The sequence below is a fragment of the Rhineura floridana genome, chromosome 2, assembly GCF_030035675.1.
Source record: "Rhineura floridana isolate rRhiFlo1 chromosome 2, rRhiFlo1.hap2, whole genome shotgun sequence".
Taxonomy (NCBI): domain Eukaryota; kingdom Metazoa; phylum Chordata; class Lepidosauria; order Squamata; family Rhineuridae; genus Rhineura; species Rhineura floridana.
The window spans coordinates 94,922,281-94,948,929 of NC_084481.1; the positions used below are offsets into that span (position 1 = coordinate 94,922,281).

The window sequence follows — 26,649 nt, forward strand, 5'->3', positions numbered from 1 at the left end:
CTGTTGTGTGGATGTGATGTACTGAAGGAGCTATATAAAGGAGCGGTTTGTTATCTATTGCTTTTACCAGTCTCTATGATGATTTTTAAAACTGGAGCAGCAGCAGCAGCAGCAGCAGCCCTCTTGCCCTCTGACATCCTTTTAACAATTACCCACAGCTGCTGTAGACACTTTTGTCCTTGGCATGCCATGCCCTGTTGCTCCATTGGTCTTGTGATGAGTGTTGCTTAGCAGTGTGGTCTTCTGGGTGCATCGGAGGTTCTTGCATTCTAATACTAATGCACAGTGTTCTCTTCACCCTCCCCTCCCATATTTTCTTTGCCTCTTCTTTGTCCCTTTGGCTGGCTGCAGACAAAAGTAGAAGTCATAGTCCAAGAAGTCTTTGACGCTTACAAGACAAATCACCATGACTCGCAGTAAGTTATTGTATCCATGCAACCTTTCCTCTACCTGCAGTTTTAAAAAACAGATCGCTAAGAGCTTTTCATTTTGGTTTTAGAGCCAATTCATAGACTGATTACCTCATCCCACATTGTTCAGGAGGGCCCCCAACCCTCTGGAGAGGTTTGTGTATGTGTGTGTGCAGGCAGCTGCAAGGGGAAGGAAGGGCTGGAAGATATTCCTTCTGTGAACTGCCTTCCTTTCTCCTAGGATTCAAGCGAATGTCATTATATAAAGTTACAGTACACCCACATTTAGAGTACTGAAGACAGTTCTGGTCATTCCATCACAAAATGGATGTAATAGAACTAGCCCCCACACTCGCTGATGAGTATGGGAAGGAAAGCTTCAGCTGGCACAACAGAAAAAACAAAGAATATGCCCTTTGACTTCCCAATCTGCATCGTTCCTCCTTGCATCTTCCTTCAACTTGAATGCCCTTCCCCTCTTATTAAATTCAAGAGTCTCTTTAAGACCCACCCTGGCTTTTTTGAATTGACCCTCTTTCCTTTTTCTTTCTTCTGTATACTGTCTTGTCTTTAGATTTAGACTGTAAGTCTGTGGGTAGGCCTGCTTTTTTAATTAATTTTTGTTCAGCAGTTAATGATTTTAAGGGCACTATATATTTTTAAATACCTAATAACAGCCATATAGCATGAATAAGTAGAACTGATTTTTACCCTCTTGCAGTGCTAGATTTTAGAGTAGTCCATTGAAGCTGGGTGGCAGTAAGTTCAGGGCACACAGAAGGAGACGTTTCTTGATGCCCTGTATTGTTACCACATGAATTTCAGATACCCATTATCCTGGATGGCATTAAAGTAGAATTGAACAAATCCTGTCATCTGTCAGTGGCTATAAGTTATTACACATTCCTCCATTTTCACAGACGGTGCATCTCAAACTGTTAAATGCTGGGACAGGGCACGGCTAGCTCAGTCAAGTCCTGCTTGCGAACTTCCCAAGGGCAACAGCCTAAGAGCCATCAGAGTAGAGGATCTAAAGAATTTCCTTTCCCCGACAGCAGCTCCAGCACCCGTAGAACTGAGGGAATATTTCCAAACTAGACTGTGATGTGGCATGGAAGACAGCAGTAGAAAGGGGGAAAAATCCACTAGCCTAGCGCAAGATGCTTTTTGAGAGCCTGAGCAGTTCTTTGGATGCCAGCCAGAGTGCTGGTTTAATAGACCTTTGGTCTGATCCAGCACAGTAATTTTTATGAAGGACTTGGAGTCAAAGTTTCATGGCAGGCTCACAAAGCGATTAAATATATTTAGGTGGTACTCAATGCTAGTCCTACTCAGAATAGACCCATTGAAGTTAATGAACATGACTAACTTAGGTTCATTAATTTCAGTGAACCTACTCTGAATAGGACTTACATAAATATAAAGGGTTGTATTCAGCTCTTAGCTAATTCTTTTGCTCTTTTTAATTGGTCTGAATGAAAACTCTACATCACTTACATGACTTTATGACACTTTGATAAATTGTATATTTTTTTGATCCTATCCTTCAGGTTTGTTTTGCAACGAGAAAAACACTTCCATTACCTGAAGAGAGGGCTGAGACAACTGACGGATGCCTACGAGGTAATTCTTACAGATTGAAGGAGTTTGCACTGTTTTCTTCCTGCTTATTTTCTGTTAGTGGCAAATGATTTGACTGTGGGTGACATGATTCTGGTGCCGTATCTTGCTTGCTTTTAATTTTTTTCTCAGGAACTTGAGGTATCAAGGGACTTGCTTTTACTGTCTAACCAAGGGGCACTTCTGTAGCCCATGGAAACAAGGGTTGCTGGCCTAGTTAAATCCAGTCTCCAGTAGCCACTTCAGTTGTACTTGTGACTCCTTGGGGGACAGATTTGTTTCCCGTCTTTTGTTCTGTCCATGTGGTGATAAATGAAAAGAAGTATTGATGTTAGCTTAGGGCTGGGCAAATAATGAAGCTGTTTTTAAAGAGTTGTGGAAATTTCCTTCATAAATTGGCATCCTTTCTCCTAAACCTGCTCTTTACTTTCCAGTAATTTTGTTCTGATTCATCTTCACTGTGTTATCTCCCGCCCCCCCTCCTGCTGTGGTGTTAGCAAATGCAGCTGTGTCAGTCACGGATTTCAACAGCTGCTGTTTTCTTCTTTTTCAGTGTCTGGATGCCAGCCGCCCGTGGTTGTGCTACTGGATCTTGCACAGTCTGGAACTGCTTGAGGAACCCATCCCAGGATCTGTATCTTCAGAGTAAGCGTTGTTTTATATTTGACCTCTGTTCCTGCTAAACGCTTAACGACTTACTCCAAGCATCGCAAAATCTGTAATGCAAGGGCAGTGAGCCTTGGCTTTCATTTTTTGAAAGTTCCCAACCCTTTATTGGAAGAAGCTCAGAAATTACACAGGTGGCCTCTGTTGATGGCTCAGAAACCCAAGAGAACCTTTGGGCAGGGCTTTGCATTTTGTTCTTTCACAGTTCTCTCTTTTGCTAACTATTTAATAAAGTTGTCTATCTAGACAATTGCAGGTAAACTTACAACTCAGAAAGCTTGTGTGAGAGAAATAAATGCGAAGGATAGCTTGAAATAACTTCCTGCTCCACTTTCTAACTTATAAATTATACTAGAAATTAACTCCCAGAAGTCTTCATCTTCTTTGCCCAGTGTGTGGCTCTCTGGGCGTGCCTCTCTGCGTGATGCTTGAGAGTGTTTTTTGAAACACAACAGTGCATTGTCTTGTTCGTTTTGCTCCAACAGTGACCTCTCAATAGTTTCTCTCCGGTTAGAAGCTTTTGGTGCTTCTTGTGATCCACATAGATGGTGGCAGTAAGAGCTCAGCTTCAGCCTTTAAGGAAAAGAAGCCCGTTCCCTGTGGGGTTGAAAATCCATGTTGATAGGAGGGTGGTGGTGTTCAGGAGAGCAGATGAGCAAAGTTCTTTCTCTCTGTGAAAAAAATCTTTTTTGCAAAATACTTTTGAAGAAGAAAAGTTCTGCAATTTGTGAGAAGGGAAAACTAGGAAGTTTGGATTGTATCGTGAGCCAAGGATGTGTATAAGGAAGGGGAAAATCAGGAAAGTTGCTGGAATATAGCAGAGCCATATATTTCCACCCAGGAGGAGCCACAAACAGAAGCTTGGGTTATCCAGAAACAGCAAAACAAAAAGTCTCTCTGGTCATTTGCCTTTTTAGAGAGACATATAAAACAGTTGAAATGATGCAAAGTACTGTAGCAATTAGTTGTTTTAAAATGTTTGAGGCTTGCAACCCCACAGGTGGTTCTTTTATCAGGCTCTAGAATATGTTTCAAAATAAAATGGACTTTCAATCCAAGCTATTTTAAGAACAAAAGCCATAAAGGTGAATTTTATCAATTGAATTGAGACGCTTAGGGCCACTTCATACATTAAGTGCTTCATTATGGAAAACGTAGAATATGTATAGGAAAATATGAGATCTGTATATAGTTAATGGCTGTGTTTGGACATGTACTTGTGCCACATCACCACTTTGCCTGCTCTGTGGCTACCCAGACTTGATCATGTTTTAAAATAGTATGACTAGCTTCAGAGTCTTCTGAATTCAGTTGAACTATATCCAGGAGTTACTATTACTGCAAAATGTAACCATTACAGAAAGGAGTCTCTGTTATTTGATCAGCATGCCAAGAAGTTAAAACACCCGGGGTGCTGATTTGCAAGATTGTCGCCATCTACAGTGTGTTGAGTAGATTTGCACTTTCTGTGACCCTGTTTGGTGCTGTAATTATTGCACTGTAATGTGTAACTGCTGGAGTTGTGTCGCAAACATCTCCATATACACATATATCTATTGTGTGTGTGTTAATCTTCAATAAAAATAAAGGCTCATTTTTTGTGAGGGTATGTCTTCAGTATTACTGATTTCTCAAGTTGTAAAACGTGAAGTATGGTAGGTCATTAGGCAGCCAGAATCGGTGCTCAGAACTATGTAACTGCATTTTAAAAACTCAAAAACTTTAAGAACTGGTGCCTTTTTCCTCATGTGCCTCATGCCTTTTAAATTAGCCCCCTGCCTCGAGGCTTATATCTTGCTACTGCTTTTGCTAAACCATTTTGAGAGCTTTTTTAACTGAAATGCAGGCTACAAAAGCTATAAGCTGCCTCCTCTACAAGGCCTTTAGCTTCTGAAGTGTATTCATCGACAATTCACCTTCAGCAATGAGGGTTTTCTGAGCGACTTTTGGGTTGTAGCCAACATAAGTTCTATCCAGAGTAAAATGGAAATGGACTGCCTTCAAGTCGATTCCGACTTATGGTGACCCTATGAATAGGGTTTTCATGGTAAGCGGCATTCAGAGGTGGTTTACCATTCCCTTCCTCTGAGACTGAGAGGCAGTGACTGGCCCAAGGTCATCCAGTGAGCTTCATGGCTGTGTGGGGATTCGAACCCTGGTCTCCCAGGTTGTAGTCCAACACTCTTAACCACTATGCCACACTGGTAAACCCATTGAAATGAGTGAATCTAAGTTAGTCATATCTATTAATTTATTTGGGTCTGCTCTGAATGGGACTGACATTGGAGACAGCCCTTTGAATTGCAGACTGGGGTCGGTTTCGGCTTCTCCCCTCTGAGGAAGTGGACAAGGTGCTTTCATCTGTGAAGCCAACCACTTGTCTTACTGATCCTTGCCCTTCGTGGCTCCTTGTGAGCTGCAGAGAGAAATTGGGCGAGGGGATCAAAGCGGTGGTAAATGCATCCTTGAGAGAGGGTGTGATGCCATCAGCCTTCAAGGAGGCAATTGTAAAGCCCATCTTAAAGAAGCCCTCCTTGGATCCCCAAGTATTTGATAACTTCCGCCCAATTTCGAATCTGCCATTTCTGGGCAAGGTCATTGAGCGAGTGGTGGCCAACCAGTTGTCAGCACACTTGGATGAAACGGATTATTTAGATCCATACCAATCGGGTTTCAGGACTGGTCACGGAACTGAAACAGCCTTGGTCGCTCTGGTAGATGATTTGAGGAGGGCATTAGATAGGGGAGAATCCACCTTTCTTGTCCTCCCCGATCTCTCAGCGGCTTTTGATACTGTCGACCACAGTATCCTTCTGCTTCGCCTGGAGGGATTGGGAATTGGAGGCACTGTATTACAGTGGTTCCATTCCTTTCTCTCCGATAGGTACCAACAGGTAGCGTTGGGGGAGGAGGTATCAGACCCTTGGCCTCATGAAGCCGCTGGGGGCAATCATCAGGAGATTTGGGCTGCAGACTTCCGGGAAGGGTGACTTAGCCTGTGCCTGCTTTTGAGACGGGCTCCTGCCTCAAAAGAAGCTTATTCAGATATATCAGTCAGATTTTTTTTTTTTTTGACTGATTAAACTTCTCCCGGGTAGGGAGAAACGAAGAGATTAACCTCAAAGCCTATTTTTGTTGGGACGACCAGATCTCATTAATTTATGGGACGAGGTCCAGCCGACGAAGGTGGGACGGATTTTCAACAACAAGCTCTATCTGATAAAGCGAACGTTCATCTTATCTTCTAAGAGAGAACGCACTAACAGGCAAGCACCCTTCTTTCTATATTTTTCTTTTACTTGACTTAAATTGTTGCTGTTTAAAAGAGATTTGCCAGATTGATCGGTTTTTGACATCTCACTGGGGAGCCATAACTTCTCTCTGCTACTCACTAATTAATAGCTTATCTCTGTTTTTGTTGCAAAAAGCTGTCCTGGATTTGCATTCTAAAGATATACACAGAAGAGGGATTTCTATTCCAGATTTTTATTTTGAAGAATATTATATTGTCTGAGACTACTCTCTTTTTGGTCTATTTTATTTTGACGAATCTGTTTCCTGACGACCGCCATTAATTGTTTCGATCCTGGGAACTGCATTTTGTTTACTTAAGCATGGAGAGATAAGGCTGTCTGCTCTGTTTATACTGTGATGTCACCAAGTTTGGAGTATTAACCCAATTGTTGCTGAAATAAGAAGTGGTTTTCCTATATTTTTCTTTTAAAATGGCAATTAAGAAAGTGGCTGAGAAGCTGGAAATAACTATGTTTCAGAAAATAATGGATGAGATTGAGATAACGAAACAAAACCTGCGACAGGGTTGTAAGGAGCTGAAAATTGAATTGAGTAAAATGAAGCAGGAGATTAAAGATATAGGGGTCCCTGTGAGAGAGGTGACCCTGGAAGGGGTCCCTGTGAGAGAGGAGACCCCGGAGATTGGAACAAACGTGGAACAGGAAAAAGATTTGGAGTCTATGGACTTTAGAAACAAAATCTATTGTTTGGAGACACAGGAGATTAAAGACATAGGGGTCCTTGTGAGAGAGGAGACCCTGGAGACTGGAACAGGGGTCCCTGTGAGAGAGGAGACCCTGGAGACTGGAACAGGGGTCCCTGTGAGAGAGGAGATCCCGGAGATTGGAACAAACGTGGAACAGGAACAAGATTTGGAGTCTATGGACTTTAGAAATAAAATCTATTGTTTGGAACTCAATGTTATCTCTGAAGAAATTAATGAAGATTCTAGAGATAAAGTTATCAATGGCATGGATAATCTTCTGGACTGGAATGATGTGATGGAGCCCAATATAGAGAAAATCTATGGAATTAACTGCAGCCATGTGACAATGGAAAAACTTTCAAGAGATGACCCAGTGTATTTTGAAAAAAAGAACAGAGATATGATTTTACAGCTGTATTTCAGCAACCTATTCAGAATGGATGGCAAGAAAATATTTGGGATAGAGGTAATTCCCATCAGACTCTTACTATATGACTATGGCTTTGACAGCAAGATTATTATGGAATACTGATAATGGAAGATTGGATACTGAAATTACTGGACTTAACAAGACTACTGAAGATGGAAGATGGAAAATGGAACTAATAGGGATAATAGAACAATGGCTACTGAAATTACTGAACCTAACAGATTCTGATGTGATGGATTAATTGAAATGTTTATTTTGACTATGGTTATGACAATAAGATTATCATAATTAGTAATGAGATGGATTAATCGATATGCTTATCTGGAAAAAAAAATTGATAGATATATTTCTTAAAGAATTGAAACCTCTCTTTGACTTTTTGTGGAAAGAATAAAGTAATGTTTATGAGATTTGATGATTAAGTAAGATAACTACTGGAGGAAAGTGATTTTATAATATGACTTAAGAGACAGGATTGTTATATATTATAGACTTATAACTGATTTGATCTTTGACAAATGGGAAGTCAATATTTTACTCTTTATTTTTTATTTTTGTTTTTTTTTTCTTTTTTTCTTTTTGTTTAACTATTTTTGATTTTGTTTTTTGTCTTTGAATGTTTTATGATTTTGTCTTGTATGTTTTATGAAAATCTGAATAAAAATTATTGAAAAAAAAAAAAAAAAAGGAGATTTGGGCTGCAGTGTCATCAATATGCGGATGACACTCAGCTCTATCTCTCGTTTAAATCTTCACCAGAGTTGGCTGTGGAGACCTTGTCCAAGTGCCTGGAATCCGTGAGTGGATGGATGGGAAGGAACAAGCTGAAGTTGAACCCTGATAAGACCGAGGTACTACTTGTGGGGGACAGGAGAAGGTTGGGCGACATCGACCTGAAGTTCAACGGGGTGAGTCTACCCCTAAAGGACCAGGTCCACAGCCTTGGGGTTGTGCTTGATTCCAGGCTGTCCATGGAGGCTCAGATTTCGGCAGTGATCCGGGCAGCCTGGTACCAACTACACCTCATATGAAGGCTGCAACCCTACCTCCCTGTTCACCAGCTCCCACTAGTGGTACACGCCCTGGTCACCTCTCGGTTGGACTACTGTAATGCGCTCTACGTCGGGTTACCCTTGAAAACGGTCCGGAAATTACAACTGATACAAAATGCGGCGGCTCGACTACTTACGAATAGTCGCCGCCGAGATCACATCACACCAGTGTTGTTCGACCTACACTGGCTACCAGTTGTTTTCCGAGCCCAATTCAAGGTGTTGGTATTGACCTTTAAATCCCTACACGGTTCCGGCCCAGTTTATCTCACGGAGCGCCTTCAACGCCACCAATTATGCCGCCCGACAAGATCGGCCACACAGGGCCTTCTCTCAATCCCGCCAACAAAAACAGCTAGATTGGCGGGTACTAGAGAGAGGGCATTCTCAGTGGCGGCCCCCACTCTCTGGAACTCCCTCCCACAAGACCTCCGGCACGCCTCTTCCCTAAATGTGTTTCGGAAAGCCTTAAAGACCTGGCACTTTCAGCAGGCCTTTGGGGTATCCGGGGAGGGTTAATTGTTATAACTGAAATGCCTCCTGCCCAGTTTTAATATTGTTGCTGCAGATGTGTTGTTTTTTATATTGTATTACTGTATTTTATTAATTGTATTTTAACAATTTTGTAAGTCGCCTAGAGTGGCCATTGGCCAGATAGGCGACGAAGAAATTAAATTTATTATTATTATTATAGACTAGCATAATTTGCATTGCAAAATTTTGTATTTGTGTAGAAAAACTTTCCGATTCTCTAAAGAGTGATCTAATTTAGCATGTTTAACTTTATGTATATTTAGTAAACAAAGCTAACTATTTTGAAGTGGCCATGCTAGCCTAATACTGTATTTACAAGATTTTTTATTTTTAAGACGTTTTGTTTTTGAGATGTTTTTAGTATTTTGTTCTTTTATTTATTTATTTTATTTATTGTATTTGTATACCGCCCCATAGCTGAAGCTCTCTGGGTGGTTTACAGCAACTAAACTTAGTTTGCTGCCCTGGGCTTCTTCTGGGAGGAAGGGAGGGATAGAAGTTTAATATTGATGATGGTGGTGGTGATGATGATGATAATAAATCTTTGACATGTCTTAACCCATACTGTTATATAACCATTTGCTTTGATTCTCTTTGCTTGTAAGATTGTGGCAGTACCTTGGTGTTTTAGTGTTATATTGTTTTGTACTTGGAGTTTGTGTTGTCTTTAAAAGTTAATAAAAATTATTCATTAAAAAACCCTACCTATGTCCCAAATCAATATTTTAAGGATGGGGTAGGGGGGCACAAACCATTATTTGGTTGCAAAGGCCCTCCATTTAGGCAGCTTGTGTCCCAAAACAGATCAGGGGAGAGCAGAACATGTGAAAAGGTGTCCGTGATAGACTTTGTATGTTGAGATAAAAACACTACAAACAAATGGAATAGCATGCCAAAAAATGAAAGGAATCCTTGTTTGCTGTTGAGATGCAGCGAAACGACACTGGTGAGAGAGAACCTTTTAGATGAGGCATTTCAAGTGGCTAGGGTCCAGAGGGTCCTTTGTGCAAGTGCAAGGTCCTCCGTGCTTTCTGCTGATTTCTTCCTCTCCCACTGCAGTCCCCTGTACCTTCAACCCACACGTGACTATTGGGAGCAGCTTCTGGAGTGTATGAAAATGGCTGCAGAGGGAAGTGTGAGGGCCCCATTACATGACTAGAGTTCTGCTCAGGGTGCTCTGGAATGCAACCCAATTAATTTAGTGTGCAAGTATTCATTTCAAATTGTCCTCTGTGTGGCAATGGAGTGTAGTGCCACTGATGCGGTGTCAAAAACTGGTGCTAGTAGAAAAACTATAGGAGGTAACCCACTAATGCATACCATCAGTGCAAGGATTTCCGCTTGTGCAATGAGATCCCCCCCCTGGTACATCTCTGTGCCCTCAAATTTGCTCTAGAGAGTTGAGGGAACCCCTAGAAGGGATTTGGGGGGGAGGGGGGAAGTTGCATTGCGCAAGCAGAAATTCTTGTGCTGGTGGAGCTGTGAGTTGGTGCTACTTTGGATACAATCCCATGTTCTTTATTTCTAAGTTAAAAATGGATGATGCTTGTGTTTTGTTTTGTTTTATGCTGTCTATTTCAAAACTAATCTTGCCTTTGGGTTTTTCCTCTGTGCCTAGTGTGTGCCAGTTCCTAAGCCGCTGTCAGAGCCCCAGTGGAGGCTTTGGAGGGGGACCAGGCCAGTACCCACATCTCGCTCCTACTTATGCAGCTGTCAATGCTCTCTGCATTATTGGCACTGAAGAGGCTTACAGTGTTATCAACAGGTAAAATCATAAGAGTAGGACAGGATCCCATGGATCATCTAGGCCATCTTTCCCCTCCTCTCCTGCTCTGATCCAAGATGCCTAAAGCATCCCTGACCAATGTCTGTCTGTACAATCTTGCTCTTCAGCCTTCCCACTTACTGAGGAAGGTGGCAGGAAGTCCTTTACTCTCACAGCCTTTGCTGCAGTGTGCTGCTTGGTGTCTATATCCACCCCACCGCCTTCAGTCCACTCATTTGCTGCTTCCTGAATATTCCTGTGGCGGTAGGTAGATTGAAGCCCTGCTCTGATCTCAAGCCTTGGAGTCTTTCTTGGTCAAGATGGGAGACCTTGACACAAAGAGTACTTGATGATGTCTTTGTAGGTGGCTTAGAATTTGGTTTGTCGGGCCTCTTGCAGCACATAAACTGACCAAAAGAATGAAATGCCCCACTTGATAGTCCACCTAGACTTTATGTTCCTACATTTGTGTGCAGGGAGCAGAGTCTGCCTAGTGGAGAGGTGGAGGGAGAAAACTCTTTCTTCTGTGCAGCGGTGCTGAAGTCCTGGAAGGAAAGCCTCTGTGTATTGTTACCTGCATTCAGGGGTTAGGTCCTACATGAAATCAAGGAGAGGAGAGTCTTTCTGGCTCTTCTTGCGTTTCTTGGTGCACTGCCTCTCTTGTTCTCCAGGACTGCAGAAGGGTTAGGGTCATATTTAGGGGAAAGTCTGGGCGGTCCATGTTTTTCAACCAAGGTTCTATGGAATCCTTTGGGTCTGCTATCATCTGTCAGGCATTCCACTTCACTCCTCAGGCGCTTCACTTTCTCCTCTTACTCCAGCCAGGAGCCCTCAACTTGAAAAGTGGGAGTGACCACAAGTAACACATGGCCTGATCTAGTCCCATGGTGCATCATGTGACATTCAATGTTGAAATGTTCAAAATTAGTCTTTCTGAGTGCTGGGACAAAACAGGGAAGGGTGCGTATGTCATGATGTATTTATTTGGGTTTATCTTGCAGGGCAATGGTATTGCAGTCTTATTCTGGAGTGTGAGGACTTGCCTTGAATATTAAAGCATAGTGGTGAGAACAAAGTAACCACTGTGAGGAGGAGCTACAGAAACAGCTTTTGGAGGGAAAGTGAGAGGGAACTGATGTTGGCTGGGAGAAGGGGTGCCGTGGAATATCATGACATGTTGCTGGGGTTCCTCAACCAATAAAGAGCTGAAAACTATTGATCCTGAAGCCCCTTTTCACTCACGTTGGTTGATTCTTAGGGCATCTCAGTTTGTTTGTTTTTTCTCCTAATAGGGAGAAATGTTTCCTAATGTTCCTTGAACTTGATTTTCAGAGAGAAGCTTCTGGAGTATTTGTATTCCCTGAAGCAACCTGATGGCTCTTTCATCATGCATATAGGGGGTGAAGTGGATGTCAGGTATGTTGGAAACATTCGAAGTTTTTCTCTCACATAAAGCTAACAGTGGCTTTGGGTTGTTACAAGACTTCTGCAGCAAAGGTGTTCATAGAGTGTTTTATCTTAGCATAGCAAACGTTAATCTTGGGCAGTTTTGTCATCATGCAGCTAAACTTGAGTGGAGGAATAAGGTCCTGGCTTCTAATGTTAGGAAGATTATGGGAGGTATAATTTGCTTTTTACCGCTGTAAGTGTTGTTTAACATTCCTGGTTTGCCTCTCTAGGGGACAGGAAAGGGCAGTCATTGAGAAGCGATATGTTTGTGGTGGGAAGAATGGCACACATGGTCAGAGTTTTATTTTGGTGTAGCAGATGCTAATGCTAAAGAGACAAACCACTTTTTCAGCTTGTACCGTGGCTTACCACTTCAGCTGTGCAAACTGCTGTGACAAAACCAATATAAATGAAGCTCTGGTTGCTCATTCAGGGAAGAATGTAGCTTTCTTTGGATTGTTCTCCTGGGTTTCCAAGAAATAATATTGTGTGAAGGGCCTTTTTGCCTTAATTAACAATACTAAATCCGCTCAGTATCCTTCTGTAGCTAGTAATATAAATCTAGGAAAGCAAGCCATCAGTATCTAAGACTGATGACGGGAACAAATGGATGCACAGGGATAAAGTCTTCTCAATTTAACTCTTGGTGTAACTTCTGTCGTAGTTATTTTTAAACAAAAACATAAAAAGCAATATAGCAATTGCAATGTAAGAACATTGGAGAGAGTGAACATGTTACATCCAAAAATAATTTGGGATGTAGATCAATGTCCAATCATGTTTCCCCACACGTGACCATGTGTGGTAGGTGGTTGTTGCCTCTGTTCTGATGAATTTAATAAAAGGATACCAAGTGATGGAAAAATTGTCTGATTTTGTGCATCCTTATGCTTTTCGAAGTTCACAATTTTTCAGCTAGAACAACAGTTCAAACCCAACCATACCATGTCCAGGGAAAGACCCTCCAGTGTGTAAACCTCCATTCTGATAACCTTTATAAAGGTAAAGGTATCCCTGCACTTGTAGTGCGAGTCGTTTCCAACTCTTAGGGTGTCGTCTTGCGACGTTTACTAGGCAGACCGTATATATGGGGTGAGATTGCCAGTTCCTTCCCCGGCCTTTCTTTACCCCCCAGCAAATGCCGGGTACTGATTTTACCAACCACGGATGGATGGAAGGCTGAGTGGACCTCGACCCCTTTTACCGGAGATTCGACTTCCTCCTTCTGTTGGAATCGAACTCCAGCCGTGAGCAGAGCTTTGGCTGCATTACCACTGCTTACCACTCTGCGCCACGGAGGGTCTTTCTAATAACCTTACCCAGAGTCATTCTATTTAAAAACAAATAATGATTTCTCTCTTCAGATTTTAAAACTTAGTCCTGAGTGTAAAAGGGCTTAACATTCGAGTGCTATCTATGTGGTCTAGATTGTGTCATTTGATATGATTATGACCCCCTAAACGGCAGTGAATCAGTTTGCATTCTTCAATCACGTACAGAATGTAAATAGTCTTGTATTTAAATCATAGGAGTGCCTATTGTGCTGCATCAGTGGCTTCGCTTACCAACATCATCACACCAATGCTTTTTGAAGGGACAGCAGAGTGGATAGCAAGGTACGCAAATCCTACCTCTTGGTTTGCTTTGGAGACCTGGTGCTCCTTGGATTGCCAGCTTTTACATGTGGCAACCAGCCAGCAGTAGGATCATAGAATCATGGTAGAGTTGGAAGGGGCCTATAAGGCCATCAAATCCAGTCCCCTGCTCAATGCAGGAATTCAAATTAAAGTATACCCGACAGGTAGCTGTCCAGCTGCCTCTTCAATGCCTCCAGGGTTGGAGAGCCCACCACCTCCCTAGGGAATTGGTTCCATTGTTGTGCCTCTCTAACAGTTAGGAAGTTTTTCCTCATGTTCAGCTGAAATCTGGTTTCCTGTAACTTGAGCCCATTATTCCGTGTCCTGCCCTCTTGGACAGTTGGGAGGAGATTCTGGCCCCCCTCTTTGTGGCAACCTTTCAAGTACTTGAAGAGTGCTATCATGACTTCCCTCAGTCTTCTCTTCTCGAGGTTAAACATGCCCAGTAGGAATCTAGTGAGCGAACAAGATATTTGTTGTATTGCTGTTTTGGGAAGAAGAATACATATCCTGCTTTTTCCTGTTTTTGTATTTATTTTGAATTAGATGTCAGAACTGGGAGGGTGGGATTGGTGGCGTCCCTGGCATGGAGGCCCACGGAGGGTACACTTTCTGTGGACTGGCAGCCCTGGTCATCCTGAAAAATGAGCACGTCTTGAATCTGAAAAGCTTGTTGGTAAGTAACCGTTTGTCACCCTTGTTGGTCTTCCCTGTGTGCTCCTGCTTCAACATTTCTTCCCTATGGCTTGCATATTGTGGGTGTTTATTATGCTTACTGTACTTTTACTTGGACCCTCATGCATTGTGGGTTTATTCTTGTTGGATCCAGAGTTGCCATGAGCAGAACTCCGCTCACAGGTCATGAAGTTAATTTCAGTGTTCCCTGTAAACCTGCTCCAGACAGTTAGGGGACCCTCCAGAACAATGTGGAAGGTGGTGCAGGGGAGTCCGTGAAAATCCTTCCCCTCTCCTTCCAGTGGGAGCCTCCCCTGGGTCTCACTTCCCTTTCTCTGAAAGGGGTATTCTGGGTCCAACCTTATCTCTCGAGTAGGGACCTTTGTGATCATCGCAATGCCAAAACTTAAGATCCAACTAGATTTTAGTAGCCAGGATTGGGATTCTCCCTTACATTTGCCCCCCTTTTTTATATCCACTTGTTTTAGCAGTAACTCCTCTCATTTTTTGCTACTCCTATTCTACTGCCTGAAGCTTATCTATTCATCTACTGTCCATTATATTATTGGTTTCTTTAAATAGTCCTTCTTCCCAAATAGTCCTTCAGGAGGAAGGGCAGGATATGCATTCAATAAATAAATAGTTTGTCAACATCTCAAATTTGAATTTTAAACAGATCTTTGATGTTCACCAACCTGCTTTTCCATTGTTGGATTGCTTGGTTGCGTGCATCCACATTTAATTTTATTGAGTGCCTCTTCACGTGTTCCATGGCAACTTGAGTGTGCTGGATTTTGCTATAGTAAATACATTAAGCATGAAGGGGAGATATGCGTCTTCAGACATTCATTCTGAATTGGCCTTGGTCGCTCTGATGGATGACCTTTATCGGGAGAAAGCCAGGGGGAGTGTGACCCTGTTACTCTTACTTGATCTCTCAGTGGCTTTTGATACCATTGACCATGGTATCTTTCTGGGCCTACTTGGTGAGATGGGTATTGGAGGCACTGTTTTACAGTGGTTCTGATCCTATCTCCAGGGTCGTTTTCAGATAATAGCATTGGGTGATTGTCTTTCACCCCCCTGGCAGTTCTGCTGTGGGGTGCTGTAGGGTACCATATTGTCCCCCATGGCGTTTAACATCTATATGAAGCCCTTGGGAGTGGTCATCAGGAGATTTGGAGCGAGGTGTCAGCAGTACGCTGATGGTACCCAGTTCTATTTCTCTGTAACATCTGAATCGGGAGAGGCCGTGCAAGCGCTGCACCGTTCCCTGGACTTGGTGGTGGGCTGGATGAGGGCCAGTAAACTGCGTCTGAATCCTAGCAAGATGGAGGCGCTGTGGGTTGGTGGTTCCCAAGTTCAGATAATTGGTCAGTTGCCTGCTTTGGATGGGGTCATACTCCCTCTGAAAGAACAGGTCTGTAGTCTGGGGTGTTCCTAGATCCATCTTTGTCACTAGAGGCCCAGGTGACCTCAGTGGCTAGGAGTGCCTTTTACCAGCTTTGGCTGGTAAGACAGCTACAGCCATTTCTGATCTGCAAAAGCCTGACCACTGTTGTCCAGGCACTGGTAACCTCCAGGCTGGATTTACTGTAATGCGCTCTATGTGGGGCTGCCTTTGAAGTTGGTCTGGAAACTGCAGCTGGTGCAAAATGTGGCATGACTGCTCACTGGAGCAGGGTATCACCAACATATCACCCTGCTGCTGAAAGAATTGTGCTGGCTGCCCATTGCCCATTAGCTACTGGAACAAGTTCAAAGTTGTAGTTTTGGTGTACAAAGCCCTATACAGCTTGAGACCAGGATATCTGAAAAACCGTCTTATCCCTTATATACCCAATTGATCACTGCGCTTTGCAGGTGAGGGCCTCCTGCAGATATCATCTTATCAGGAGGTCCATTCTGCGCAACATAGGAAATGGAGCTTTAGTGTAGTGGCACCTACCCTTTGGAATTCCCTCCCCTTAAATATTAGTCACGCGCCATCTCTGTTATCTTTTTGGCACCTACTGAAGACCTTCCTCTTTCAACAAGCCTTTTAAGTAGAGACCTTATCCCAGTTTGCGTCTGTGTTGAAATTGCTTTTAATATTTTTAAACCTTCTTTTTTTTGGAAAAATATGTTTTTAAAAAATGTTTTTGAGGATGTTTTGTTTTAATGTATTTCAAAGTCTGTTTTTATGATGTTTTAAAGTGTTTTTAGTGCTTTTGTTTGCCACGCTGGGGTCCTACTGGGAGGAAGGGCAGGATATAAATCAAATAAGAAATAAAAATAAATAAATGAATGAAATTCAAGGATGTGTGAGGAGACTGCAGTTATCTGTGACTCGCTAAAGTATGCCTGCTGCATGTAGCGTAGGTCCAGTGAGTACAATGAGCAATAGCGATGGTTGCTTTCTCTCCCTGCTAGCACTGGGTTGCAAGCCGCCAGATGCGTTTTGAAGGAGGGTTTCAGGGTCGTTGTAACAAGCTGGTAGATGGCTGCTACTCATTCTGGCAGGCGGGTTTGCTGCCTCTCTTACATCGAGCATTGCACATCAGAGGTGAGTCTCAGTATCACAAGTTTGTCCGTGATTCCCCAGCTGTGCTGCCTTTCTCAAGTGTTTCCCCCCAAGCTGATAGATGTATACATTTTTGCTTGAGGATGCTAGTGCAAGCGAAAGGCAGAAGGTGAAATTCATCATAGCACTAACTCTTAGTCCATCAGTGCAAGGATTCTTCTTCCACAATGAAATATTCTTACCTCTCCTCCCCACTCAATCTGTTCTAGGAGTTCCCCCCACCTTCTGGAACATACTTGGGGAGAGGGGGGGGCGGATGGGGGGGGAAGTCTCCACATCTAGATGCAAGAGAAGTTGAGTACCGCCTATAGGGACATAAGATGTGTTTCACTGTGGCATTTGCATTTTCTGACCTTGTGAAATCTAATAAATATCAACATTATAGTAGAACCAGAATTAACAAATCTTGGAATTCAAAAGAAGAGGATTTGGGGGACCCTGGAAAAACATCATTATATGTGAAAGTACTATTTCCCCTCTTCCTCAAAACTTTGCCTCCCCACCCCCGTTGTCTCTTGCTCACCTAATTTCCCCCCTGCTTACCTCTCCCAACCTTCACCCTCACACCTTCTTCATCTCCCTCCTACTTAGCTGCTGCCTTGCAGAGTCTTTGTGGAAATAGTGGGCAAAAGGATCTATATACTCTGAGAGGCACAAGGGACCCAGGCAGTGGCTGCACTTCAAGAACTTAGAACATGGCTCCGGCCTAGGAGAAGCCCTTTTGTGCTCAGTGGCTTGGCAGAGGCAATGGGGATGGTGGGTGTGAGGGGAGGACCCAATGGGTTGACTGAGATTAAATGAGATGACTTACATGGCTTCATCCAGTACAGTTCTCAAAGACCTGGGGCTACCATTTGGGCATGGGGACATTCCCCAGTACCATGACGGAAGTGTGTATGCACAAAGCTCACCCTGAATGGGTTTTAGGGAGGGGTACCTGGGAAGGTGATTTCTGGACAAAGCAAGGGGGTAGGTGCTCTCCTTTCTTGCCCAGCTGTCCACATCTAGATGCACGAGGGCACATAGTAGATGATATTTTTGTCAGAATGCACAGTTGCTCCACGGAAATCTCTCCTCACTGAACTAGCAGGGTTTAACTTAATTATAAAAGGCCCTGCACATCTATGAGAAAAATAAGGTTATGGTTAGTTACTAAGCAAAATGATTCATATGTACCAGGGTGTCTCCAATACTTTTCTCAGTTATTGAATGCAGGATGCTCTCTTGATACCTTCTATGTGTCTGTCTATTGATACTTTGCTAAGTTTTCCTGAAATGTCTGTATCTGGCCAGTGCCAGGGGACCAAGTGGAAGGCACACAGGGTGTGAGCTGTTTGTTTTAAACATAGCTATGCAAGGTTGCTGATCCCTTTGGGCACAGCCTCGACATACGAGCACAGCGTGTATATAAGCATCTCTGTTGTGCTAACACTGCACACGTGGGAATTGGCAACAGCTTAAAAGTGACACCAGCATGGGTACGTTGTGTGACTTTTTTCAGTTGGATCTCGGAGACGGAGTAGTAGCCTCGATAAACCATTTTGCACTAATATTGCTTAATATAGGAGATAACTTCAACGTGCATTCTGTTCACAGGCTGTTGTGAATATCTCTGTTATTGTTAACTGGCTCAGATCCACTCTGCAAGCACATGCTGCTACTGCTGTGCTTCCTTTCAACCCTTCAGTGTTCCATCCCCTCCACAAGCTGTTGCTTGCGCTCTGCTCACTATCCTCAGAGCACACTTGCCTTTTCCCATGAGACTGAGGAATGAGGAAATGATTGCCTAATAGTGAAAAGGCAAGGCTGTTGTGAGGACAAGGGCAGTGAGTGGGCGGCAGCAGCTCTCCCCTTGCAAAGTAGAAGAGGTGAGGGAGGAGTGGAAGGAGTCATTCCAGCACTGTGTTCACATTGGCCTCCTGTATCCCCAGTGGAACTCTTAGTTATTGTAGTTTTGTTCCTTTTAGGTGACCCTGCCCTCAGTATGACACGCTGGATGTTTGACCAGCAAGCGCTGCAAGAATACATCCTGCTGTGCTGCCAGTGCCCTGCAGGGGGCCTCTTGGACAAACCGGGCAAGTGAGTATTTTCTCTCGCTGGTTGAAAGTGTCAAGTCACCATAAACAGGAAAACTTCAGCTGGTCATTCAGTGTACAGCGGGAATACTCCTGACTGGGGTTATATTTACAAGCTTTTTTAACAAGAGACACACTATAAAGTGATAGAATATCACAAAGAAGACAGCTATGGGGAACTCTTGGAACTGGCTCCAGAAACCAAGCTTGGGGCTCTGTGTACTCTGCACCGAAGCAAATGAAATTTCTGCCCCGGAGGGCAACCCAGATTTTGTGACAAGCTGCAACCTGCATGAGCTATGTAACTCTGCTTCTCTCTTTGCTTAGTGTGCCCTACTGTTCTGTCACTTCTAGTCATGGGGAGGGACAACTACCTCTGCTGGATATGGAAGACCATTCCCAGCCGCTGGCAGCCCTCTTAAGAGCTCTTCTTGCTGCAGAGATTTCTCCCATGCAGGCTTGAAAGCACATCCCCCCTTTGTGTTCCAAAGGGCAGAATGTGACGCCCTTCCCTGGCTCTCCCTGTCAGGTTCCTACCTGCTCGTGGTTACTGCCTGTCTCTAGGCACCACCAGGGACTCCACCAGTCCGAACTGTCCTTTATATGGTTTCTCTCCCCGCTCTAGCACAGATCTCAACAGATCCCCCTGCTAGGCAACCACCAGTCATGTCCTATAACCAGTATTCCCAGAGACTCTGAATACTGGTATTGTTATTCTCTTCACCACTGCCACCATTTGTTACAGTTTCCCTTCAGCCTTGGTCATTACCTTACCCTCCCTTCTGGTCTGTGAAACCCCAGCCAAGGATCAGGCCTTTGGTAAACCAAATTAAGTATTTATTAAAGATAACAAAGCTAACAAGATTAACAAGATTTCTTCTTAAGGCACATAAGCATATGGTTTTACTCAATACTAATCCGAACTCCACCCCCCTCCTTCTCCACTCTCTCCTGGCAAACAACTCTCTCAAACCCCACCAAGCAACCCACTCAGTTCACCTCATCCACCACCACCACCTCCCAGATTCCACTGTCTCTCTTCCTTTTATACGTTCAGCCATTTTAAACACTCAGCCAATCATCTAGCATTCTACTGCCCATTCACTCCCCCTCCTCTTTCACTCCACTTACCATGTATCTTCTAAACAACCAACACTTACCATATATACATTAATATAGGAACATCACATTTCCCCCCCCTTAAAACAACAGCAGAGTATTATTCCTGTTCCAGGATTTATACGTCGCGTTAACAAATAAAAGTCTCTATGGGGAAAATGTCTTTCTTTGTTCCTCCGTCTGGTCACGTCACTGCAGTCCCAGCCACTTGCCTGGAAAGTCCATCGGCCAGTACATTGTCCTTGCCTTTGATGAACTGGAAGTCCACTTGATAGTCCTGTAGGGCCCAGGACCACCTCTGCAGCATAGTGTTATGGTTTTTCATAGTCTGCAACCATAACAAGGCCCGATGATCCGTAGTCACTGTGAATCTTCGTCCCCACACGTATGGGCGCAACTTGTTCAGTCCCCACACGACCGCTAGGCACTCCTTCTGGACCGACGAATAGTTTTTCTCCCTCGGCGTCAGCTTGCGACTCAGGTACGCCACTGGATGTCTGGTGCCTTCTCTCTCCTGTAGCAAGACGACTCCCAGCGCGAGGTCCGACGCATCTGTAGCCACGATGAATGGTTGCTCATAGTCTGGTGCTATTAATATGGGTCCTTGGCACAAGGCTTGCTTCAGTAGATCAAAAGCCTTCTGACATTCATCCATCCATACCACACGCTCAGAACACTTCTTCTTTGTTAATTCATGCAAGGGGGTTGCTATTTCCCCAAAATGTCTCACAAACTTCCTATAAAATCCAGCCACACCCAGAAATGCCCTTACTTGTTTTTTGGTTAAGGGGATCGGCCACGCTTGTATTGCCTCCACCTTGTTCCATAAGGGGGTGACTTTCCCACTCCCCACCCCATGTCCTACACAGATTACTTCACTCACAACTTTCCCATTCACACAGCACGGTACAGATCTGACTGGGGCATGCTCTCCAGTATCAATGGAATGTCTGGCTATACTGGTTCGGCCAGGTTTATTACTAAAGAGATTCCTATAAGTTTTCAAAACTCTCAGAATCTCTTCTTTTACTTCCTCCTGCACCTCTTCTGACCATTCCACTTGATCTACCCCTCCTTTGTCTTTGCTTTCCTGTACCAAATCTGGAAGTTCAGGCCCACTTCCCTCAGGGAATAAGGTAACTTGCAACACCTGTGCATCCCTGGTATGGTAAGGCTTTAACATATTTACATGAACCACTTTGCTTTTGTTTAATTGGTCTGTGGTGATTACATACGTCACTGTGTCAAGCCTTTCTCTGATGGTATATGGTCCTTCCCAGTTAGCCTGTAATTTGTCATGTTTCCTGGGTATGAACGCCATAACCATATCTCCCACATCATACACACATTCCCTGGCTGCTCTGTCATACCAGTAACTTTGCTTCTCCTGTGCTTGACTCAAATTCTTTTTCACCACCTCCATCACTGATGTTAATTTATTGCGGAATTCCAATACAAAATCTACTACAGATGTTTTGTACTCTCCCAGGGTTCCTTCCCATGATTTTTTTAACAGTTCCAAAGGTCCCCTCACTTTTCTAGTGAACATGAGTTCAAAGGGTGAGAAGCCTGTTGACTCCTGAGGGACTTCTCTGTATGCAAATAAGAAGCATCCCAACCGTTCATCCCAGTCTTGTGGGTGATCTTGAACATAGCTTCTGATCATGCCCTTCAAAACGCCATTGAATCTCTCTGTTAACCCATTAGTGGCGGGATGGTAAGTAGTGGTCTTTAGATGTTTTAGACCACAACATTTTCACATACATTGCATCACTTCTCCCATGAATACACTGCCTTGATCCGTCAGCACTTCATGAGGGAAACCCAGCCTCATAAAGATTTTTAATAAAGCCTCTGCCACTACAGGGGCTTCTACAGATGTTAGTGCTTCTGCGTCTGGGTACCTGGTGGCAAAATCCACCACCACCAATAGATATTTCTTGCCATGCCTTGTGGGTTTGGAAAAAGGGCCCACCAAATCTATTCCCACTCTATAAAAGGGTTGTCCAATTATAGGAAGGGGCTTTAAGGGTGCCTTAGTCTTTACTCCACTTTTTCCCACCTTTTGGAATATTCCACAAGATAGACAATGTTGTTTTACATCTTTGGAGTTGTTTGGCCAATAATAGTGTGCCGCCAATCTCCTCTTGGTCTTTTTTATTCCCAGATGTCCTGCACATGGGACATCGTGGGCTACCTCTAGCAATCTGGTTCTGTATTTGCTAGGTACTATCAATTGCTTCACTGGTTCACATTCATCCTTTCTCTCAGCGGGCATCCACAGTCTATATAAAATCCCATTCTCACACACAACTTGATTCCTCAGTTTGTCAGTGAAAGGAATCTGTTGGGTCAGAGCTTGTTCCTTTATCTGCTTCAAACTTATATCTTTATGCAGCTCTTCCCTGAATTGCTCTGCTTCTTTCTTATCAGAGACCACTTGATACAGTTTGTCTCCTTCAGCAGGCCTGCTAGTGGTTGCTATGGTGACCTGAGGCTGGTTAACAGATTCCACCCTGTTTGTTTCAGCCCCCCTTAATATGGCTTCTTTTTCTCTGCCAATTTGCTGTCTAGTCACTACATATATCTTTCCTTGGGCTCCCATTACATCTCTTCCCAGTATTACTGGTTCTTGTTGCTGGGCATTAATGCCTACTTTATATCGGCCCTCTCGGCCTCTCCAAGTCATTTCCACCAGGGCCACAGGCAAACTTTCTGGTTGACCCCTCACTCCTTGGATAGTCACAGTTTCCTGAGGTAATATTACCTCAGATTTTATTAAATCTGGCCTCAGTAATGTCTGAGCGGCACCAGTATCAAGCAATGCCCAATAATTTGCCCCTTGTACACTCACTTCCTCTCTCAGACTTGAATCAAGGTCTGTTACTTCTGTCCAGTTTATCTGGCAGAACTGAACCTTTTTCACTGTTTCTAAAGCCTTGGGCTCTGTTTTCACTGCCCTTGTCTGAGCAGGATTACTAATGGGGTTGGCAACCTCACATTGAAAACGTAGGTGCCCCAGTCTACCACATTTGTAGCATAATTTCTCCTCACTTTTAGGGTACACAGATCCACTCTGGGGTGTCCTGTGCCCTTCAGATTTTACTGGAGGACTCACTCGCTGTGGTACCACATCCCTTCTGCCAGCATTATATGGTCTGGGTTTAAAATCTCTTGATGGTTTCCCCACCCAGCCAGTTCTGTTGGAGGCGAAGTGATCCGCCATCTCTGCGGCCTCCTGCACCGATGTAGGGGAACGGTCTTTGACCAGGAGCCTTATTTCTGGTGGTAACTGATGGTATAATTGATCCAATATCATGAGGTTTTTCACCTCCTCCACAGACTGAGCTTTGGCACTTGTCAGCCATTTCCCAAATATGTCCATCAGTTTTGCCCCCAGCTCCACGAAAGACCTCCCTGTCTGTATCTGGCAGTTTCTGAAAAGCTTTCTAAAATAATCAGGCCCCGGTCTGAATCTTTTAAACACTGCTTCTTTGAATTCAGCATAGGTGACGGGCCTGTCTGAGGGGAAATATTGGTATACCTCAGCCAATTCCCCTTTAATCAGGTTTGCTAAATACTGCATGTATTTATCTTCAAGTAGCCCCCACAACTGAGCTGCTTTTTCAAAGGTGCTGAGGTAAATTTGAGGATCTTGACCAGGCTCATAGACAGCAAAGTCCTTTGGAGTAATTTTTATTTTTGCTCCATCTCTGTCCTTTCTTGTTTCATCAGAATGAAACTTCTCTCTTTCAAATTTTAACTTTTCTACTTGTAATTCAGCATCCACTGCTCGTTGCTTCTCCCTCTCCTCAAACCCCATTCTCATTCTCTCAGTTTCCATCTTCAACTTCTCAGTTTCCAACTCCCTCTGCTTGTCTTTTTCCTCAGCCTCCCATCTTAACTTCTCTCTCAAGTACTCTATATAAGCGGGATTGCTTAAGTATCCTTCTGGGGTCTCTTCTCTGACAGGTTGTTTTTGCTGGGCAGTAGCAAATCCTGTAAGTGCTACCCTCAATTCATCTACCCCTTTACCCTTGTGAGGTAAATTGAATGTTATGCACTTCTCCACCAGCTCCTCTCTTTTCATTTTTATGTATTCAGCCATGGTGTTTGAGTTCACTCACTCTTTGCCACACACGCTTTGCCAGTCACTCTCACAAATAATCTTGTTTTGTTATTTCTGTTTGCCACACCACTGTTAGGGATTCTCTAGTATTCGTATCTCACTGCTACAGCCAACACCTGTGACGTAGTCTCCTTTGTCACCACGTGTCTTTGGGATTCTCTTTGGTTCGTATCTGGATTCTCTGTTGTTCGTATCCCACCGCTACTGACACCACCTGTGACGCCCTTCCCTGGCTCTCCCTGTCAGGTTCCTACCTGCACGTGGCTACTGCCTGTCACTAGGCACCACCAGGGACTCCACCAGTCCGGACTGTCCTTTTTTATTGTTTCTCTCCCCGCTCTAGCACAGATCTCAACAGATCCCCCTGCTAGGCAACCACCAGTCACGTCCTAATACTGGTATTCCCAGAGACTCTGAATACTGGTATTGTTATTCTCTTCACCGCTGCCACCATTTGTTACAGTTTCCCTTCAGCCTTGGTCATTACCTTACCCTCCCTTCTGGTCTGTGAAACCCCAGCCAAGGATCAGGCCTTTGGTAAACCAAATTAAGTATTTATTAAAGATAACAAAGCTAACAAGATTAACAAGATTTCTTCTTAAGGCACATAAGCATATGGTTTTACTCAATACTAATCCGAACTCCACCCCCCTCCTTCTCCACTCTCTCCTGGCAAACAACTCTCTAAACCCCACCAAGCAACCCACTCAGTTCACCTCATCCACCACCACCACCTCCCAGATTCCACTGTCTCTCTTCCTTTTATACGTTCAGCCATTTTAAACACTCAGCCAATCATCTAGCATTCTACTGCCCATTCACTCCCCCTCCTCTTTCACTCCACTTACCATGTATCTTCTAAACAACCAACACTTACCATATATACATTAATATAGGAACATCACACAGAACATATCCATGTAATATGATGAAAACGTGAAAATAAATTCTTTTGCAGTTATAAGGGCCAGGAAATTGGCTTTGCTAAAATAAAAGCTGAGATGCTCAGGAGGCTAAATTCTAATACTAAATTTAATGGGCTTTTTGCGCTAATGGATTACCCAGTGTGTGTGTGGTGGGAGAAGCAGTGCAGGGTACACAAGGCCTCAGCAGTGCAGAATTCTAGCTAGCCTCTTTCTCCAGTTTCTTAGTTTTCAGTCCGTGCTGCCCATGTTTTCATAAATGTCTTTGCTTCCAAGAAAACGTCATATAACATACAGATACACTATCTGTAAATCCAGATATTATTCTGGGTTGTATCCAATGCTCTCCATTTCTTTTCTCCCCTGAGTGCATGAGCAAAGCTGCAGCGCTGAGTACAGCTCATACTATGTACATATACATATACACATGTACACTCTCTCTCTCTCTCTCTCGTGTGTGTGTGTGTGTGTGTACACACACACCTCTAGTTATCTACTTTTTGCATTTATATACTGCTTTTCTGCCAAGGCACCCAAGGCAGTTTACAATTTTAAAATACTCAAAGTAAATGGCATAAAATACAGAGCAGCATAATCCTCAGGCCAACTGATTGTCTCTTCAGGAGCCGATGGAACGTGCTCCCTAGCCTGGGCTTCCTGGCTTATGCCTTCCCTCACAACCCCCAGTCAGGGAAGGGGTTCCCCAACAGTTCTCTCTGGCCATTGACGGTCCCTTCATGATCCCATGGTATGTGCTCCCATTTTGTTCAGGTGCAGCTCCGTAAGATATATAAAAATATATCCCGCCTTGCAGGAAAGCGTTGTGCTTGGATTATCCAGATGTGGAAGGGAAGACAGCTGTTTAGTCAGAGCTGACTATGAGCAGCTGAATGGAAGAGTCGGGCTTCCAGTTTCTGGCTTACCTCAACTTTGTGCATGTTTCTACCTTCAGGTCCCGGGATTTTTATCATACCTGCTATTGCCTGAGTGGGCTGTCAATAGCGCAGCATTTTGGCAGTGGAGACCTCCTCCATGAGGAAGTGCTAGGAGTGCCAGAGAACCGCTTGGTAAGCTTTGCCCAGATGCAACTGGTTATATGTCTGGGACTTAGGAATGAACAAATGTAAAAGTAACACAGACTGATCTGTCCATCCCTAAGTCTGTTCCATTCCATTTAATCTGCATTTAATCTGTGATTTGTTTGTTTTTTTAAAAATTCATATGAATATTTAAATACGCAGTCCTGGAATATTTTGACACAAAACATGTATTTTCTGAAATTTTGTCTCAAAATACATTATTTTTAAACCCGTTTTAACCTAAAATACACATTTTTAAACTATTGTGTTTAAGCTGAAAAGTGCATCACAAAACAGGGAAGACCGCAAGTGGATTGATTCCATTTACTCTTTTGCCACCTCACACTGCACTGATGATGGCACCTCTCATTGCCTTCACAGTAGGCAGCTTTCAAGCACTCCTGCTGTTGCTAAGAGGCATAAGATAGGACAGGGACACTGAATCTCTTTCTTTCCTCCTATAGCCATGATAAAGGATCCTCAGACACAGCTGCTCCTGTTACTGAGGGAGGCAGGTGATGGT

At 43.7% G+C, this 26,649-nt stretch overlaps 1 protein-coding gene across 1 annotated transcript in view; it reads left to right on the plus strand.

The window, feature by feature from the left end:
* FNTB (farnesyltransferase, CAAX box, beta) overlaps window positions 1-26,649 on the plus strand; it is a 40,348-nt gene that overhangs the window by 11,436 nt on the left and 2,263 nt on the right. Inside the window, exons 2-11 of the mRNA XM_061609489.1 lie at window positions 352-416; window positions 1,961-2,033; window positions 2,584-2,675; window positions 10,331-10,477; window positions 11,810-11,893; window positions 13,456-13,542; window positions 14,110-14,239; window positions 16,651-16,783; window positions 18,769-18,880; window positions 26,000-26,114. Coding sequence (XP_061465473.1) covers window positions 352-416; window positions 1,961-2,033; window positions 2,584-2,675; window positions 10,331-10,477; window positions 11,810-11,893; window positions 13,456-13,542; window positions 14,110-14,239; window positions 16,651-16,783; window positions 18,769-18,880; window positions 26,000-26,114 — 1,038 coding nt within the window. The remainder of the gene's footprint in view (window positions 1-351; window positions 417-1,960; window positions 2,034-2,583; window positions 2,676-10,330; window positions 10,478-11,809; window positions 11,894-13,455; window positions 13,543-14,109; window positions 14,240-16,650; window positions 16,784-18,768; window positions 18,881-25,999; window positions 26,115-26,649) is intronic.